At 42.3% G+C, this 18,631-nt stretch overlaps 1 protein-coding gene across 14 annotated transcripts in view; it reads right to left on the bottom strand.

Moving 5' to 3' along the window:
* Nucleotides 1-18,631, bottom strand: part of nrxn3a (neurexin 3a) — a 472,173-nt gene that overhangs the window by 287,785 nt on the left and 165,757 nt on the right. For 12 of the 14 annotated variants that reach the window (XR_011980513.1, XR_011980514.1, XR_011980515.1 and 9 more), the window contains exons 10-15: nucleotides 15,130-15,333; nucleotides 12,907-12,933; nucleotides 2,923-3,042; nucleotides 1,896-2,277; nucleotides 1,604-1,794; nucleotides 1,183-1,356 (exon numbers count right to left, since the gene is read on the bottom strand). Coding sequence is in view for 11 of the 14 variants with exons in the window: in XM_072689054.1 (XP_072545155.1) it covers nucleotides 1,183-1,356; nucleotides 1,604-1,794; nucleotides 1,896-2,277; nucleotides 2,923-3,042; nucleotides 12,907-12,933; nucleotides 15,130-15,333 (1,098 nt within the window). In the remaining 3 variants the exon portion in view is untranslated. The remainder of the gene's footprint in view (nucleotides 1-1,182; nucleotides 1,357-1,603; nucleotides 1,795-1,895; nucleotides 2,278-2,922; nucleotides 3,043-12,906; nucleotides 12,934-15,129; nucleotides 15,334-18,631) is intronic. The other 2 variants (XM_072689051.1, XM_072689053.1) reach the window with 1 other exon arrangement.

Below are 18,631 nucleotides of genomic sequence, written 5' to 3'. Positions count from 1 at the left end.
CACAACCTTATGAACCAAGAAACCGCCCTAAAGTCTATTCTCACCAAGTACATGCAAACAAATATGGATGTGAATTTTAACATAGTGGAACCTCATGCTGAGTCTGACCCACGCAAATGCTTATTAGCGAAGGAAGCTCTAGTTCACAGCTCTTTGTGGACATAGGATACACCTAGGATGCCCATAAAGTCACTGTAAAGTTCTCACCATTACTCCCCATTTTCTTTAACCTCTGTATTTCTATAGTCAGAATGTTTCTGCTCATCATTTAAGCTTATGTGTTCTGCTATGAACAGGATGAGCTCTTCTGCCACCATCCTGATACTCATTTGTCTGGTCTGCATCCATGACAACGGAGCTCTGATTGGTCAGCCTGATTTTAAGGCATCCGTAAAACTCAGGAAATAGAGCCAGCTTAGGGTGAAAAATTGCGTTGCAGTCCGTCAGTTATTATAACACATTAATATAACACATTTGTCTTTGTTGTAATGTCATAAATTTGCTAAAAATTGTGCAGAATGTTAAATATTTTATCTTATTTTTACTTCTAGCTTCACTCATAGCTCTTGCTTATTTTATTTTAAAGTTCTACATGTATTGGCTTAGACTTTTGGACCTCACTGTATCTAAACCAATGAAAAAATTTTTTATTTTACTGTGTAATTTAGGTTTGCATGTATCTGGTGAATCCTCAAACATGAAATTTCTGCAGAGCTTCATAAGGTTTATCAAAACTCTTAACTTAAATGCTCTTAACTTAGCGTTAGCCACCCATACATTCTGTGGACCAAGTACTCAAGTACCTTAAGATCTATCAGAGCTTCAGCTTGCCTTAGAATACTGCAGAGTGGTAAATCTTATTTTAAAAATACAACAATAGATCATGAAAAGATCATCCCATTACATCACCATTTGGTTACTGGGTAAAAATGTAAGCTTGGCTGACTGTTTGACCAATGTGGCCTATATAGATCTATATATACAGTATATATATATATATATAAAAGACTGAGGTGAAGTAGCCCAACAGCCATTGGGTCTAACAGACAGCCGGTTGGGTGAGAGATGTGACAAGCAGGGTTAGTAGGATGGAGTGATGGCTCAATGAGATGGAGGTGGAGCTACTGTTAGCATTCATGAGGAAGAAAGGGCTCCTGGAGCTGGAGTTGTAAGAGGGTGTACCTTCACATCCACGCTCAATCTGTCCACTGCGGAACAGTGCGTCGTTTATCAGGTCAGGGAGGCGGCCGTTTAGGTCCACCGACGCCAGGCAGCCCTTGAAGCCTTCCCTTGAGGCTACGAGTTTGGGAAGGCTGTTGTACATGTTGGGTCCCAAACCGGCGATGTAGAGATCTCCTACACAGGAGAGGATCACAGGCAAGACAGTCGTAGATTAACTCATTCACCACCTCAGTCTGACAGTCTGGTATAACAATTAAACAGTAGCAGCTAGCAACCAAGAATTACAAAGTCCAGGACTTGGAGACTGGATTCAAGGCCCAGATTCGAAGGTTAGTTAAGTGGAAGTACAAAGTGAGGTAAAGCACAAATGGAGTTTCTATTGAAGTGGATGATGTCTGCTTTAGAGATTGCGTCTACCTACCTTTTAGGTCCAGGTTCTTGGCACCATTGACAACCTGACTCACGGCCTTGGCGTCTATTTTCAGTATGTGGAGGTTGCTGTTATCTCTGGTGATGACCACGTTATGCCACTGGTTATCATGCAGAGCTCTGTCGCTATTACCCTTGATGAGGTTTGGGCCATTGCCGAGGTCAAACACATAATGTATGTACCTGTAAAGGACAAAAGAGGAGTGGCTGAGAGTCTCTCCATACTGTCAAAAATACACACGACCGCCAAGACCAAGGCTGGAAATTCGGCCTGCCTGCCTTACCCTTTCACCAGTTCCACGGCGATGAAGTCGTTTCCGTCGCCGCTGTTGAAGAGGATGATGCCGTCCGGAGAAGTGGTTTTGAACTGGAAGAAAAGGTGCATGGATGTGTAGGCCTGCAGCGTGGCCAGGCTCAGGTAGCTGCTCTTGGCTTTGAAGGTCACGGGGTCGGCGATGATGGAGCGCATCCCGAAACGCGCGTTCAGCTCGCAGTAGTCGATGTCGCCGTTCTTGCACAGGTCGATGTAGAGCATGCCATTGAACTTAAGGCTCTGCAGGTGGCCGATGAAGCTGGATGGGATGTGGGAGACGAAGCGCCGCTCAGTCATCACGCCCGTCTCTATGTTGTGGAACTCGAGCCGGGTGTGGTCGCCCACCATCTGACCTGCAACCACAGCAGGTTGGGAGGGGGGCGTGGGGGGGAGGGAAGAAAAAGGCAGCTATACTATTCCTTCAAATGACTTTAAACTGCAGCTTTAATGATAAAGCTGAAGCAGTTTCAAAGTTGCAGAGTCACTCCAAGCTTTATTGCCCAACCCTTGAGATGATTTAAGTGTGGAATCCAAGTAAAGACCTCATCATGTAACTTGTTTTAGAAGCCAAGTGCTCTTTCTAACCCTGATGACTTTCTGTGGTTTGGAAGACTGTGGTAATTGTGGACTTTCAGACAAGCCTGTTGGATAAAGCTCTATTTACTGACTCTTGGCCTGGATGTATGGCTTTACTGGAAAGCAGTTCATATAGACAGGTTCTTTACATTATTATTTAAAGAGCTGATATCCCCCTCTCTTTTCTTAAAGTCATTCACATGTCCACTTCATTAGCCTACAGCTAAGTTTAATCCCACCCATCCACAATACACCAAGTGCTATACCCTTTAAATCCTAAAGATGTAGTGTTCTTCATGGCTATTCTACATGATTTCCACTGCTATTCATTAATACAGTTATACAGTTCACTGAGACACTACACTATATGTAACTGGGTAACTCTTTTAGCTGTCTTTCAGATTCAAATCCAAGGGAAGTACCTTTAGCTACGTCATCGTCAACTGTGAGCTTGTAGCTTTTACCGCGCCGGATCACCCGCACCGTATGCCACTCATTGTCATTGAGTTTTTGGCCAGCATACAGTGTCTCTGGTCCCTTGCCTGAGAACGACGGTCATGAAAATTAATGTCATTCTTATCTTTTCACTCTCAATCAAACCTTTGCTTTCTATCTCTGCATCAAAAAGCTGCATATACTGCATTTCTACTGCTGCAATGTGAGTTAGGACCTTACGCCAAATCCACGCAATCCACGCAAAAAAGGGGTTTTATGATTTTTGTGGATTAAATCAGAACACTTGTCCGTAATAGAAAGCAGAAGTTTGATTCAAAATGATTGAATTATAACACAGAAAAAACAAAAAGCTCTCTCTGAAATGTTTACAGTTGTGCTACATAATAATAATAATAATCTTTATTTTTCAAATTTCAAGTTTGGAAATATCTTTCTTGAAAAATACATTTGTGAATCAAATCAAATGGCTTTTACTCATAAAGAGGTTTCGACACACCACTCACTCCTGAAGCTGGACAAACTGGAATTTCAGTGTGATTAGAATAAATGTAATGACATATGAATTTATAATAAATAAATAAATAAATAAATAAATAATATATTTTTTTCTAAATGTATTAATTTAAATACAATATAAATACATATACAGTATTTTAGAAATGGCTCAATCCATTTGTTTAATTTATTGACTAACAATGTTACACATTACACACCACCTAAAATGCCATATGCTATCTTTCACAACTCAACACATCCAGATTTTTCTCAGATTTCCCCAAAATTTACAAAATACCAAAATAATTAGTTGGATCATCAAAACCGTGACAAGGTCAGTTGTAGAGTCTCATTTTTAGAAACCAGTAATTTTATTAACAAGGGCCTCTAAAGTGCTCTTATTAAACACACTGTCCTTCTATAGGACTCGCAATCCACCTACTGGTTATACTGGTCCTCCTTATGGCCACGCAGTTCCCTTACTTAACACAAAGTCTGCACAATGTCCTCTTACTCAACAACGCTGTAGTCCTACTGAACACATAGTCCTCCTGCTAAACACAGCCCTCTTACTGGATACACACTCATCACAATGGACAAATAGTCCTCCTACTGTCCACACAGTCCTCCAATTAGACATACCGTACCCCTGAACATACAGTCCCCCTACTGGACACGGCCCTCTTACTGGATACACACTCATCACAATGGACAAATAGTCCTCCTACTGTCCACACAGTCCTCCAATTAGACATACCGTACTCCTGAACATACAGTCCCCCTACTGGACACGGCCCTCTTACTGGATACACACCCCTCACAATGGACAAATAGTCCTTCTACTGTCCACACAGTCCTCCAATTAGACATACCTTTCCACTGAACATATAGTCCCCCTGCTGGACACGCCCCCTCTTACTGGATACACACTCCTCACAATGGACAAATAGTCCTCCTACTGTCCACACAGTCCTCCAATTAGACATACCTTTCCACTGAACATATAGTCCCCCTGCTGGACATGGCCCTTATACTGGATACACACTCCTCACAATGGACAAATTGTCCTCCTACTGTCCACACAGTCCTCCAATTAGACATACCGTACCACTGAACATATAGTCCCTCTGCTGGACACGCCCCCTCTTACTGGATACACACTCCTCACAATGGACAAATAGTCCTCCTACTGTCCACACAGTCCTCCAATTAGACATACCATACCCCTGAACATACAGTCCCCCTACTGGACACACCCCCTCTTACTGGATACACACTCCTCACAATGGACAAATAGTCCTCCTACTGTCCACACAGTCCTCCAATTAGACATACCGTACTCCTGAACATACAGTCCCTCTGTTGGACATGGCCCTCTTACTGGATACACACTCCTCACAATGGACAAATAGTCCTCCTACTGTCCACACAGTCCTCCAATTAGACATACCGTACTCCTGAACATATAGTCCCCCTGCTGGACATGGCCCTTATACTGGATACACACTCCTCACAATGGACAAATAGTCCTCCTACTGTCCACACAGTCCTCCAATTAGACATACCGTACCACTGAACATATAGTCCCTCTGCTGGACACGCCCCCTCTTACTGGATACACACTCCTCACAATGGACAAATAGTCCTCCTACTGTCCACACAGTCCTCCAATTAGACATACCGTACCACTGAACATATAGTCCCCCTGCTGGACATGGCCCTTATACTGGATACACACTCCTCACAATGGACAAATAGTCCTCCTACTGTCCACACAGTCCTCCAATTAGACATACCATACCCCTGAACATACAGTCCCCCTACTGGACACACCCCCTCTTACTGGATACACACTCCTCACAATGGACAAATAGTCCTCCTACTGTCCACACAGTCCTCCAATTAGACATACCGTACTCCTGAACATACAGTCCCTCTGTTGGACATGGCCCTCTTACTGGATACACACTCCTCACAATGGACAAATAGTCCTCCTACTGTCCACACAGTCCTCCAATTAGACATACCGTACTCCTGAACATATAGTCCCCCTGCTGGACATGGCCCTTATACTGGATACACACTCCTCACAATGGACAAATAGTCCTCCTACTGTCCACACAGTCCTCCAATTAGACATACCGTACCACTGAACATATAGTCCCCCTGCTGGGCACTGGAAAATACTACCGTTGGACATGCACTGCTCCACACAGTCCTGCTGCTGGTTTACCTGCTGGACAGGCAGTCCTCCTACTGGACATACAGTCATCTTGTTAAACACATAATCCTACAGCTGAACGTATAGCCTTCCAACCGGACATACAACCCTATCACTGGAGCCAATGATGCCAGTAAGGCTAAGCCTAACTGCATTAGAGTCTTGCCCTTTAGCTGTGGTACCCTGAACTCCTCTAAGTCTCCCAGTTGCTCCCGACATGGTCTGAAGACTCATCACTTTAGGCCTTACTTAGGTTAGCAAAGTCCTTTCAGTCATTTCTATTCACTGTCCTCTGTGCTCAACCAGGGTTTATTGTTTAACACTGATTTAGAAAATTAATAAAAGCTCATGTTCTGCTACGGCTCTTTTCTCTTAGGTTTTTAGACTCTGCAGCATCACCAAGCATCGGTTTGGCTTAGACTGCTTATGTATTCTGTTAATTTACTCTTTATAAGAGCATCTGCTAAAAAACCACATGTCCATACTGTACAATCAGGTCTTTTGCTGGACTTAAAAGTATTTCACTTATTAAAACACGTGCACCAGCAGCCTTGTGTTGGTTCAAATATCCGAATGTGTTAGATGGAGGCTGCCAGATTTGCAGTTCCACGATTACAACCAGCCTGGGCCATGTCATTGCTGTTAAAAATTCTGAGTGATTTCATATCACTAACAGCTTATTTTAGATGGCAGAAACACTTTATGTAAATTGAATTAAATTAAAGAAAAGTCTGACATATCATCCTATGCACTCCTTTATTGTTCAAAGTAGAAGATCATGATGAAAATCTATAAATCTTGGCTTCATACATATATTTTTAAATGAAAAACAGGCACACTAGCACATTCAGATCATGTTTGAAACGGTTTGCATAGTAAAGGGTTAGAGCACATTTCTGAAACATATCTGAAAAGTTCTGAGATGTGGAAACTAACTTCTTCATCTCCTCGAAGTGCAATTCCATTTCTTTATAAGTCATTTGTCCACAACCAGCTCTCATTTAATGTCACAGCGCTACTTTAAACTGACTCACCAACAGCTCAGATGGCCACCGCGAGGTCGTACTAAATCAGGAATGATTGAGTCTTTGAAAAGTAACCCATGGTGATAAATTAGAGACCAGCTAGAAAGTACAGTATATTCCAGATATGTAATCATACATGTCATTTAGATTTCAGAAATAGCTCTCTCTCGCTTGGTCTTACATAAATGACCTCAGACTCCCAGTAAAGAGCTCTCAGACGTACAGAAACTCAGAGAAACCAGGGGTCAGGAAAGTCCATATAAGAGCAGGTAACACTTGGCCACTTTCTTTGAGACTTTAAAACATGTGAATAAGGAATGAGCGCTGTAATTAATAGTTTAGTGATTATTGGTTATATGGTGGTAAGTGCTAGAAGTTTATGACGTTAATGACACTGTATTGACATCCAGGACCTTAAACTAGAGGGAAAGACGTTTGTTTGACACCTGTAAAGCAGAGGCCTACTTAACAACCCTATTTATTACTGTCCTCCAAATGTCCAGTATGCCCTCTTACTCAAAAACACTATAGTCCTACAGAACACATTGTCCTCCCGCTTAACACGGCCCTCTTGATGGACATATTCGCCTAATAATGGACAAATAGCCCTCCTACTGTACACATAGTCCCCCTGCTGAACATGGCCTTTTTGATGGACATACTCATCTAATGATGGACAAATAATCCTCCTGCTGAACACATCCCTCTTGATGGACATACTCTCCTCATGATGGACAAATAGTCCTTCTACTGAACACACTGTCCCCCTGTTGAACTCGGCCCTCTTGATGGACATACTTTCCTCATAATGGACAAATAATCCTCCTACTGAACACATTGTCCCCCTGCTGAACACAGCCCTCTTGATGGACATACTCTCCTCATGATGGACAAATAGTCCTTCTACTGAACACACTGTCCCCCTGTTGAACTCTGCCTTCTTGATGGACATACTCTCCTCATAATGGACAAATAGTCCTCCTACTGAACACACTGTCCCCCTGTTGAACTCTGCCCTCTTGATGGACATACTTGCCTCATGAGAAACTAATAGTCCTCCTACTGAACACCCTGTCCCCCTGTTGAACTCAGCCCTCTTGATGGACATACTCTCCTCATAATGGACAAATAATCCTCCTACTGAACACATTGTCCCCCTGCTGAACACAGCCCTCTTGATGGACATACTCTCCTCATGATGGACAAATAGTCCTTCTACTGAACACACTGTCCCCCTGTTGAACTCTGCCTTCTTGATGGACATACTCTCCTCATAATGGACAAATAATCCTCCTACTGAACACATTGTCCCCCTGCTGAACACAGCCCTCTTGATGGACACACTCTCCTCATAATGGACAAATAGTCCTTCTACTGTACACACAGTCAGCCAATTAGACACACTGTACCCTCAGTGGACATATAGTCCTCCTGCTGGACACAAAGTACTACTCAGTCATAGTTCAGGTCCTTTTTATACTTCTTATTTGATGGCCGCTTCCTTTGAGACATTAGAACATGTTAATGACATTGTATTAACCTATAGGACCTTAAACTAAAGGGACATTCATTTAAACATAGACATTTATGTAGCACTGTTCACAGGTGATACGACTTATTAGGCAGAGGTCTCGTTAACAACCCCATTTATTGATCATCCATGCTGTATTTCTACTTGAGTTAATGAACACAAGCACAAGGATGACCGGGCCATAAATACCTGTAGGTGTATGGAAGCTTACGATCATACAGGTCTACCAGCAGTGGCAGAAATCCCAGTCTACAGGACAGTCTCCTTATTCTCGTGATTCTTGAGCAGAAGTGAGCAAAGGCCCTGTGCTAGCCACTCTGCTTCATATGCTGATGGTATGCAGCTCCCTGCTGCGTGTTCCTTCAGAAATTAGTGGTGAAGGATCTGCGCTGATTTATAGAAGCAGTTCTTGTCTGGAAGTGAAGCGATTTTCATTCACAAGCCATAAAACATGCTGACGGTTTTGTATTTCACACAATTCTCAGGAAAAAACATTTGCCACTGCTGGTAGACCTGTATGACCGTACGCCTCCATACAAGTGCAGATTCAGCTACTGTGGTCTTTGGCCACGTCCAAATGCAATCACTCCTTTTGGCCAGTCATTAACTGCTATCTGCTTTGCAACTCATTTTCCAAACATCCAACAAGACAATCACTGTGCTGTACCACCTCTTCTCAATCTAAACATTGCATAATTAGTTGGAATAATGTCCTGTTTAGTAAAGAGTAGCACTTGTAGCACCTAAAATATCCATCACACCACAGGCAAGCTGTGCAGATGTTGGTTTAACCCTTTTTAACAACCAAAAATTATGTTAGTGTCTAATAGACATCATCAAACTGACATAATCAAGATAAAAATGTTGCAATAAACACATATGGAGGAATAGACTTGGAACTATCTAGAACCACAAAAATGAAAGTGCTGCCAGTAATACTAACATGTAGAGTTAATGTACAGATAATAAATAAGGCTCAATAATTTTTGTAACAGAGTGGTAAAGTGTTTATTGTGCCTTTTTTCAACTAATAATGCAATTAGTAGCTACATAAGCCTATATAAACCTATAGGAAGACTTTTGAAGGCATGTTCCAACAGGGGTTAGAGCACCTTCTGAAGTGAAGTGACTTCAGAATTGACATAAGCAGCCTTTAAGACATCTAATGTTTATGTTGGTTTACGTCAGTCATCATAATGGGCTTTTACACAGTCGTATTAAAGTATTATTACCACCCCTGGTTTGGAATGAACTTGGCCCATTCTATCAGCTCCACTGACCATGTAGGAACACTGTGTAGTTCTATAAGAACAGGGTAAAAGGAGGCCAATAACAGAGTATGCAGAGAAGCAGACAGGCCTGAGTCTGGAATTATAAACTACACAGTTCTCCTATATGGTGAGTGGAGCTGATAATAGGCTAAGCTCATTCCAAACCAGGGGTGGTCATTATATTGCCCGTCAATAAGGTATTAGTCTTTAGTTTAAGCCCACTTATCCCAATGCAGTGTCATTTACCTCATTAAAACATCCGTATAGCTTTATAAACATGTTACTCTATGCAGATGCAGCATGTTTTAGAAAGTCCTTAAGTACAGAGCCTTCAAATAAAGTGTCGCCTAAAAGCACAGGGGAGGCGTGGTCGGGGTTGGGGCACGATTAATTAACCTGATTAAAAGACAGTCCATCACAGCAGCGGTGGAATTACATTGATCTGAAAGGTGGAAATTAGGAGCTGACGGAGGTAAAGGACGCGAGACTAATCTAGAATGGCGGCGGCTGCGGATGTGACAAGCTATCCAGCGCTTGCGCCCCGTGATGGATGGAGACAGTTTATGATGACATCCCAGTGGCCGCCAAATTATGGACAGCGTAAACACACACAGCTCACTAACAGACCTCAATTACACTGATATGAATTTCCATAAGTCATACAAGCTATTTACAGATTAGTACACCCTGATGCACATGCTCTCCTGATCTCTACTTGTGTTCCCGCTGTCACAAGCTTTCACTCTCTGACTGACACAACCAAAACACAACCATTTCTTTTACTGAACAATGTAGTAAAAACTAAAGTCTGCTGATGGAAAAGTTGCTGTGATATGAATCTAGTGTCCGGTAAAGTAGTTGAATAATTGATTTCAAAATGAATTGATTCCTATAATGTATAGTACTGTTTAAAAGCCAGAGACCACCCTGATCCACTGTATTTCCAGTCAAAACAGTCATGGAGTTCAGGAGATGTTTCTGAAGAGCTTAGTTAAGCAGATAAGATACTCCACTGGCACTGGAACAGCAAAAGTGACTTTCCAAAAGTTCCAGATCTACAGAAATTTGGACTCATAACCATGAAAAATCTGATAGACCAAGGCCACCGATTCAAAACAGCACTTAAAGCTTCCATCTTCAAGAAAAGGTCAAGAAAACATCTACAGGTGTTGGTGTCCATCCTCCCACTGTGAGAAATCCACTCAACACTGTGGGTCTAAAACTGACATGGAGCTGATCAAGAAGCTCCCACTGAGAAAAGCCAACAGAAGAACTACAAAAACAAAGGACATACGATCTAATCACTGACCAGTCCAGAGTCCAGACCTTAACATCATCGAACAAAGGCAGAAATGCTCCAACTTCTAAAACTGGGCTTTGGGGGTGTGGAAACATCTCCTACAGAGCTCTGCGGAGTGAGTCTCCTGAGAAGAATGGAGGCTGTAGTGAAAGTAAAGGTGGAGCGCTAAACACTCAAAGGTCTGATGTTAGAGTTAGACGTTGAGGATTCTGTTAAATGGTCTGTTAAATAAACGTTCCTCCTTTTTCCTGATCCTGAAAAATGGAATAAAAGAATATCTAACAGCTGTTTTGACTGGAACTGAGAGAACAGCAGGGTTCTGTAGGGTGTCCTCAGACTTTTGAGAGTGCGGTGCCGTACACTCTAAACAGCCTACGAAAGGTTCCTTGAGTAATGTTATAGAGGAACCCCGTCCACTTTTGATTCCGAAAAAAGACCCGTTTGCCAGTATGTCCCATGCCTTAAATGTCTGTAATGGTGGGGTGAACTCAGTGGGCTTTTGGGCTGGAGTTCAGTGCTGCTTCTAGGTGGATGTGTAAAGCTGAAGGCCCCCCGCTGGAGGTGAGAAAAAGGTGAAAAGGGGGGGACGGGGAGGCGGAGGGTGCGAAGACTGAGGGTTTATATATGGCTGAGTGTGAGAGGGAGTTTGGTGAAGAACCTTCACATCAAGTGAAAGTTCATTAAGTTCATTGAATCTCTTTTACAAAAATGATTCTTAATAGAAGCAAAAGTGGTTCTTTTATGCCATCGCTCAAAGAACCCTTTGTAGCACCTGTATTTCTGAAAGTGTATGTTGCAGAAAACACCTGCATCTTGCGTTCAGTCTACATGAGGTAAGTGTAGCATCTTCAGTGAGGGTACCCAAAGCCAGTTTATGAGTAAAAGCAGTTGATTGTCCTCTACGTAAACAGCTGTTTCTTTGTGATACACTAAGCACAAAGAAAGAAACACACACATCTAGAACAGATAACAGGCCTGACGCAAACCGAGCCTGCTGAGTGAACACTTGGCATTTCCTCTGGAAACAGAGCTTGAACTAAACTTGAACTCACACTGAATTTGATGACAGAGCAATTCATGAATTCCCCAATTTTCATTGTTTTGTTTATTTCGTATAATTAAAAATATGTGCTCAATGGCCTCAATGTGCTCCTATAATAATTGAATTGGTAAAAATAAGTATTTTTCAATCAGGTGTCCAGTAATAAGCCAGGGCATCTCATAATTTATATATAACATTAAATCCGTCTATAATAAATACTGAAAGCTCTGTTTACAAGAGGAATTATGCACATATGTATATAACAGTTAAAGTAAGTGGTGACTTCATAATCTGACTTTAGGACTTTAGTCCTAAACACAAATATTACTTACAAATATCCATATTCAGCATGCAGGAGTAATCATTATATATATGTATATACACATGTACAAATTTGCATGCACTGATGTATACACACACAAGCTATAGCTGTAATTATTGGAGTTTCATCAAATTCAGCATTTCTTTTTCAGTACTGTGTAGATACCATGTAATTAATTACAGGAAATATACTAAATACTAATGTCTGAACAATGTATGGCCACCTAACCAGCATTTTAACCCCCCCCCCCCCCAAATATATATATAAAATCAATTAAATTTTGCGGTGTATTTTAAAGTGCCCTTTGCATACTGAACCAAAGCTGTTATATAATATCTACTCTATTATTCTGTCTCATAGAATAAATAAACAAATAAATAAATGAATAAAAAATAATAATAATATTATGACTTGGAGATGTGGCTCCCTACCTAGGCAACTGCTTATGTACCTCTTGGCCCTGGAATAAGCTGGGATAACTGCAAGCACTTTTGTGCACAATTTATTTATTTATATATTATTGTTTATTATGATATCAGTTGTTTCTTTTCATAGAATAAGCAAAACAGCACGATTATTAAGTCACCACTAAAATGCATTAGCATCAGCGACCTTAGACTCATCATCCAACCTTTTGAACAAGTGCAAACTCTTGCACTAAAGGAAAGAGCAAAGACACTCAATACATTTCCTTTCAACAAGAGAATCATTAGAAACAAAATGAAACTTGAGTGTTAACTTACTGGAGTTACAGTTAATCCTGATACAGTCTAGATGGGGAAGAATAAATGACAGATGAAATTGCATCCTTCAAGGTTACAGCTGCAGACATCCAAAAACAATAATTCCACCCTTCCGGGGACGTCCACATGCAGAGACGCGGCCATTTTACACCTTTTTATTAATATATAGATATATGCAAATTGGTGATCTTGTACTGTATGTCTACTACCATTAGGCAAACATGTCTGAAATTGTGAATGAATGGAATCAAGTGAATTCTACAATTAATTTTGCAGGAATTCATGAAGATTTACTGTCCTTACCTTTAAAAGCTATAATTCACTTTTAAACCCAATTCGATTTATTAAGCAGAGTGTGAACGCTCTGCGTTTGCTAAATGCTAGCTTCATAAAATGGCCACTTGTAGTTGACCAACCACACAGAATCTCCAACCCAGATCTGTATTCTTCCTTCAATTCTCTGAATCTACTGGTTTAACTCTTGCCCCGGAGTCATCACACCAACTTGTTGACTAAACAGGCTATTAATTCATATGTCTGATATTTAGCAAGAAGATGGTGCAGGGGCAATGCCGCTCTGATAGCTCTGGCATCCTGTTTGCTCTTTAACAGTCCTGAAAAAATTCTTCCTCTATTGTTTTGGGAGCATCAAACCTGAGGAGAGTGAAGCTGGGAGCTTTCTTCATAGCTCTTGTTCCTGAGAAGGCAGCATGGCCTAAGTTCTCCAAAGGAACCTGGAAGTGATAGTTTTATCCAGGTGGATGTTTTCAGCCTGTGATGTGCGCTCATGGGCCTCTTATAATGATCTGGGTTGGGCTCCGTCTGGCTGGATTTGTTCATGTGTCGTCAACCGCAACAGAAAAGTGGGAGCAAACAGCCTCGATCCAATTAGCACCAGCACCATGCAGTGGCCACTGTACCTCCTACTGCAGCTACCAGAGTGAGCCGACGTGACGCGGCACGACGCTAGGAGAGTCAACTTTACTTCTTACGTAGAGCGACTGAAGCTACAGGTGTTAACAAACAGCTGCACTTTTAAATCTGCTTAGGGTGTTCAGCTGGATCCTGACGTGAATTTGGAAGGACTGCAGTAATGGATGTGCATGTGTTATATTTCAGTGCTTGGGTAATTCGAGAGTAGAAGGACGGTAAAAGGGAAAGATCTCCAGTCCAGCTTGGAGCGTATTTTTTAACAAAACGAGGCAAAATCAGACTCAGTCTTGTATCTACTGTAGATATGAGAATGTATGGCTGGACTTAAGCACTGCTGGACAAGCTAAAGGCTATTGAAGGGTATTCGGCGGGCACTGATTTTGGGTAAAAGTGGTAAACGACGAGGACGGTGACGTGCTACCAGCTGCAGGTCAGACTGAGCGCTCTGTTATCGGGCTGTTTGCCGACCGGGCCGCAGGCTAAAGGCCTTTGAAGGGGTGAATACCATCTTTTGACAAAGCATGGAGAATGTGTATCTGAGAACTAGGGATGCTTTAAAGAAGAGACAGGTTTAAAGGAGGGGAAATTAAGAATACCAACCAACAGAAGACAACAAAATACAACTGGAACCAGATGGGAGACGGAAACCAAGACTTATGAGAAGAGAAATACTGAATTACTGACTTTGAAAAAAAGAGAAAAATTAATTAGTGTTACATTGAGAATTAGAAAGTCACAACACTTATGATGTGAGTAGTGTATAAAATTCACCATTAAAATCGTCATATAAAGGATGATTAATCTCTACGTTTGGCCGAAGTCGACGAGTGGTGTGACTGTCTCAAAAAATACTGTGGTTCTTCACAACCATGAAAATGACCAAGGTCTAAAAGGTTCAAAAGATGGGCCGAACATGTTAATTAGTAGGTCAGCGTTCGAGTTAGGTTCATGAAATGTGAAAAAAAGAAAAATGCTGCACTAAAAAAAAACAACCAAAAAAATCTGTCACATCAAATCCTTCAAATATCCAATGAATGCAGTTAGTCTTAGTCTGGAAATCCATGCATTTAAGACAAGTAACAGTTACAGAAACACCTCCTGTTTAGTCTTTACTGATGATGCGGTGTGATGGTGGCATGAGGGGGAAAAGGAAGAGAATGAAGTACAGATAGAAAGAGAGAGAGAGAGCGACAGAAAGAGAGAGAGAGAGAGAGAGAGAGAGAGAGAGAGAGAGAGAAAGAGAGAGAGGAGACACTGCATCCTGAAGGAGGAGGGGCTTGTATACGATACCTAGGTTGACCGTCAGCTTGACGCGGCTGCCGTCCAGCTCCAGCCGCAGCGTGTCGGCCGAGTCGCGCGAGGTGGTGGCCATCAGCAGGCCGTAAGCTCTCTGGGACATGAAGCGCAGGGAGACGTCCTCCGCCTCTGTGTGCATGACCGTGGGCATCACCACCTTCATGTACATACTGCCGTCATAGCTGAGGATGGACGCCTCTGTGGATGGAGAAGAGAGAAGGAGGGAAGGGGTGGGGGGTTTATTAGTTCTTCAAAAAAGCTCAGGACAGTTGCTGGGTCTTCTACCTGTCAGCTTCAGCAGAGGTCTGTTCAGCAGAGGTTAGTACATTTATTAGTCACTAATGATCATCTGATCAGCCTAGAGTGGTACAGGGCAATCGACATGCCACCATGGAACAGTTACCCTCTATAAGGAATACCCTCAGTCAACTAATATAGTCTATTCCGAGGTGAATTCAGACCAAGGGTGGTTTACTCGCACAACCAGGTAGATGGTCCTAATATTCTGATATTCTAAAGATGCACGTATTTGTACAGCGAAATGTGTCCTCCGCATTTGACCCATCTGTGATAGTGAACACAAACACACATACACACACACTAGTGAGCTAGGGGCAGTGAGTACACACACACCCAGAGCGGTGGGCACCCAACTCCAGCGCCCGGGGAGCAGAGAGGGTAAAGGGCCTTGCTCAAGGGCCCAACAGTGGCAGCTTGCCGAGCCCGGGAATCAAACCCACAACCCCGTTATCGATATCCCGGCGCACTAACTGCTGAGCCACCACACATTCTGTGTACTTCTTCTGTATGATATTGATATTTTAATGTATAAGTGGCAACTAGTGGTCACGATCTTGTAGCACAGCAGTTTTCTGACTGTCTTTGAACATAAGATGGTTTAAAACTCAGTCACTGTGTCTTTGACGTGACATTACACTAGTCACGTACTCCTGCACTTCAGCAAAGAGGGCATCGTGCCCCTGTCATGTGCCTGAGCTCCGTCCTGAACCCACGCTGCTGCCTATTAAAGGCCTCGACAGGTGAGGGATCAGATCTGATCCGCTGTTTGAACCACATTCCATCTGCATGCTGGCACACGCCGCCCGGGCCTGATTGAGCCAGGGCAGGAGAGGGTAAAGGTTCTCTGGATTGAGCGCCGTACCTGTCCTTCCACACCCAGAGAGCTCTGAAACGCTTCGTAGGAACGTATTACGCAGAGCAGCCGGGCATGAAATGTCCGCTGTGACTCGGCAGCGCTGGGAGGGGGCAGGAGTGAATAAAAATAGCAGACAAAGGAGACACAGATCAAAGCTACGCTACAGAGTCTGTGAGGGGCTTTTTGTGGAAGTTGTAAGTGGAGAGGTGAGGAAAAGAGACCGGGGAGCAAGAGAGAGCGCCATTCTGGGATAACACTCACACACACTCACACATACACACACATACAGACCGGATCTAATTAGAAATTTTTTATGGTCCTCTTGCATGATGAGAACAAGTGTGTTTGAAGTGAACATACACACACACACACACACACACACAAAACACATTATATGTTTCACTGCACACATTTAGCTGCATGTGATTCTCAAGGAAAATGGAAAACCGTCCTCCACACCGCTAAAATGCAGCCATGTACCAGGTATAATGCAAGCAATAGGGCTGTTGGTACAGTTTATATTAGTAATCAAGTAATTACTCAATTATTTGAATGATTAACTGAGCAATTAGCATGAAAATATAAACAGATAAACAATAAAATTGGACCTCCATCCATGGAATCCTCCATCATCCATGAGCACTCACTTAGTTATCTCCTATTCTAATATTTACATAAACACCTGCATGCTGAGATTCCTCCATCTGGACAATTCTTGTAGACCTTACATTTCCCATGAACCTGTCAGCTTCAGCACTGTTTATTAAACTCTACACGCCAAGAAAGCCTGTTTTCAAGTTGAGCTTTAGCTGTTGACTAATCTAATGTAATTAATTTCAGATAAATAGTGCCAATATTTCTTCTATATTTTTTTTATTTTGTCATTTTATAACAATGAGCATGACGGTTTGTTTTATTAAATCTATTTTTGGGAGTATCTGTAAACTAATTTAGCTAATAAGCTTGCTGACATTCAAGATAAACTAGTGCTAATGCCTTGGTGGTTTAGCTAATAAACCCAGTAAAAAAAAAATGAAGCGTTTTAACCATTACAGCTTTTTTCTGTGAGATAAAAAGTGCACAGAAATTCATTTAGGCTAATAATTATAGCACCTAGTCATTAGCTTCGAGGGACAAAATATTGGCAAAAGTATTCGCTCACTTGTCTTTGCAGGCATATGAACATTAAAAATCCTTTCACTAGAACTAAGGGGTTGATCCCAACTCCTGAAAAAAACAACCCCACACCATAATCCCCCCTCCACCAAACTTTACACTTGGCACAATGCAGTCAGACAAGTACCGTTCTCCTGGCAACCGGCAAACCCAGACTCGTCTATCGGACTGCCAGATGGAGAAGCATGATTACATGAGCATGAGCACGTTACTCCACAGAACAGTCCAGTGGCAGTGTGCTCATTCCATGAAGCTCTCGACGCACCGTTCCTGAGCTAATCTGAAGGCCACCTGAAGTATGGTCTGTAGCGAATGACTCTGCAGAAAGTTGGTGACCTATAGTTGCTATAATCACGGTACTATGCTGGAATGCACTGAGCTCCTGGGAGCGACCCATTCTTTCACTAATGTTTGCAGAAGCAGTCTGCATGCCTAGGTGCTTGGTTTTATACACCTGTGGCCATAGAATTGATTGGGACACCGGAATTCAACTTTTTGAATGGGTGAGTAAATACTTTTGATAATATGGGGTATGTACCTTAGCCAATACACCCAGCTACATTGCCATTAAACAATGCATTTGCACATACTGCATTTGGACAGCTGTACACATGAATTTGTGGAGAAGCTAAGAGAAACAGAAGCAGCTTCTGAAGGTAAAGAAGCATGTGGACTGAAGTGGTGGAGTAGTGCAGTAGCAGCGGCAGTTTCGGCCTGGAGTGGGAATGACGGAGACGCCGCTCTCCCTGTTACAGTCAGTGGAGCTTCAGCATGATTCTGAAGCTGCTGTTTTAAGGTAAAACTGCTCCATAACGTTGCTTCAAGGTCTCTCGCCTTAAACTGTGACCATGTCCCCCATCCACAATCCAGGGTGTGTCCAATAAGGTTTCTGAAGAGTGTACTGAGGTGTTTGTGACGGTCTGAGCAAAACAAATCACAGAACTGATTCCTTCATCAGTCAAAAGCACAAGAAGACTGAAGCAATCGCATGTATTGAAAATGTACCCATAATTTCAGTCACTGAATGAAAGTGATTGAATAAAGTAAATAAAGGGAGTGTAATAGAACTATATTGAACACACACAAACACACAAATACACACACACATATAGCAGTAAATGCAGTTGTACACTTGTCACAAAGCAGAATGGAGGCAGCAGAGAC

This window comes from Salminus brasiliensis, chromosome 10 (assembly GCF_030463535.1).
Source record: "Salminus brasiliensis chromosome 10, fSalBra1.hap2, whole genome shotgun sequence".
Lineage (NCBI taxonomy): Eukaryota > Metazoa > Chordata > Actinopteri > Characiformes > Bryconidae > Salminus > Salminus brasiliensis.
The sequence above is the reverse complement of the archived record's forward strand: the minus strand, read 5'-3'. Positions and strand labels throughout refer to the sequence as shown.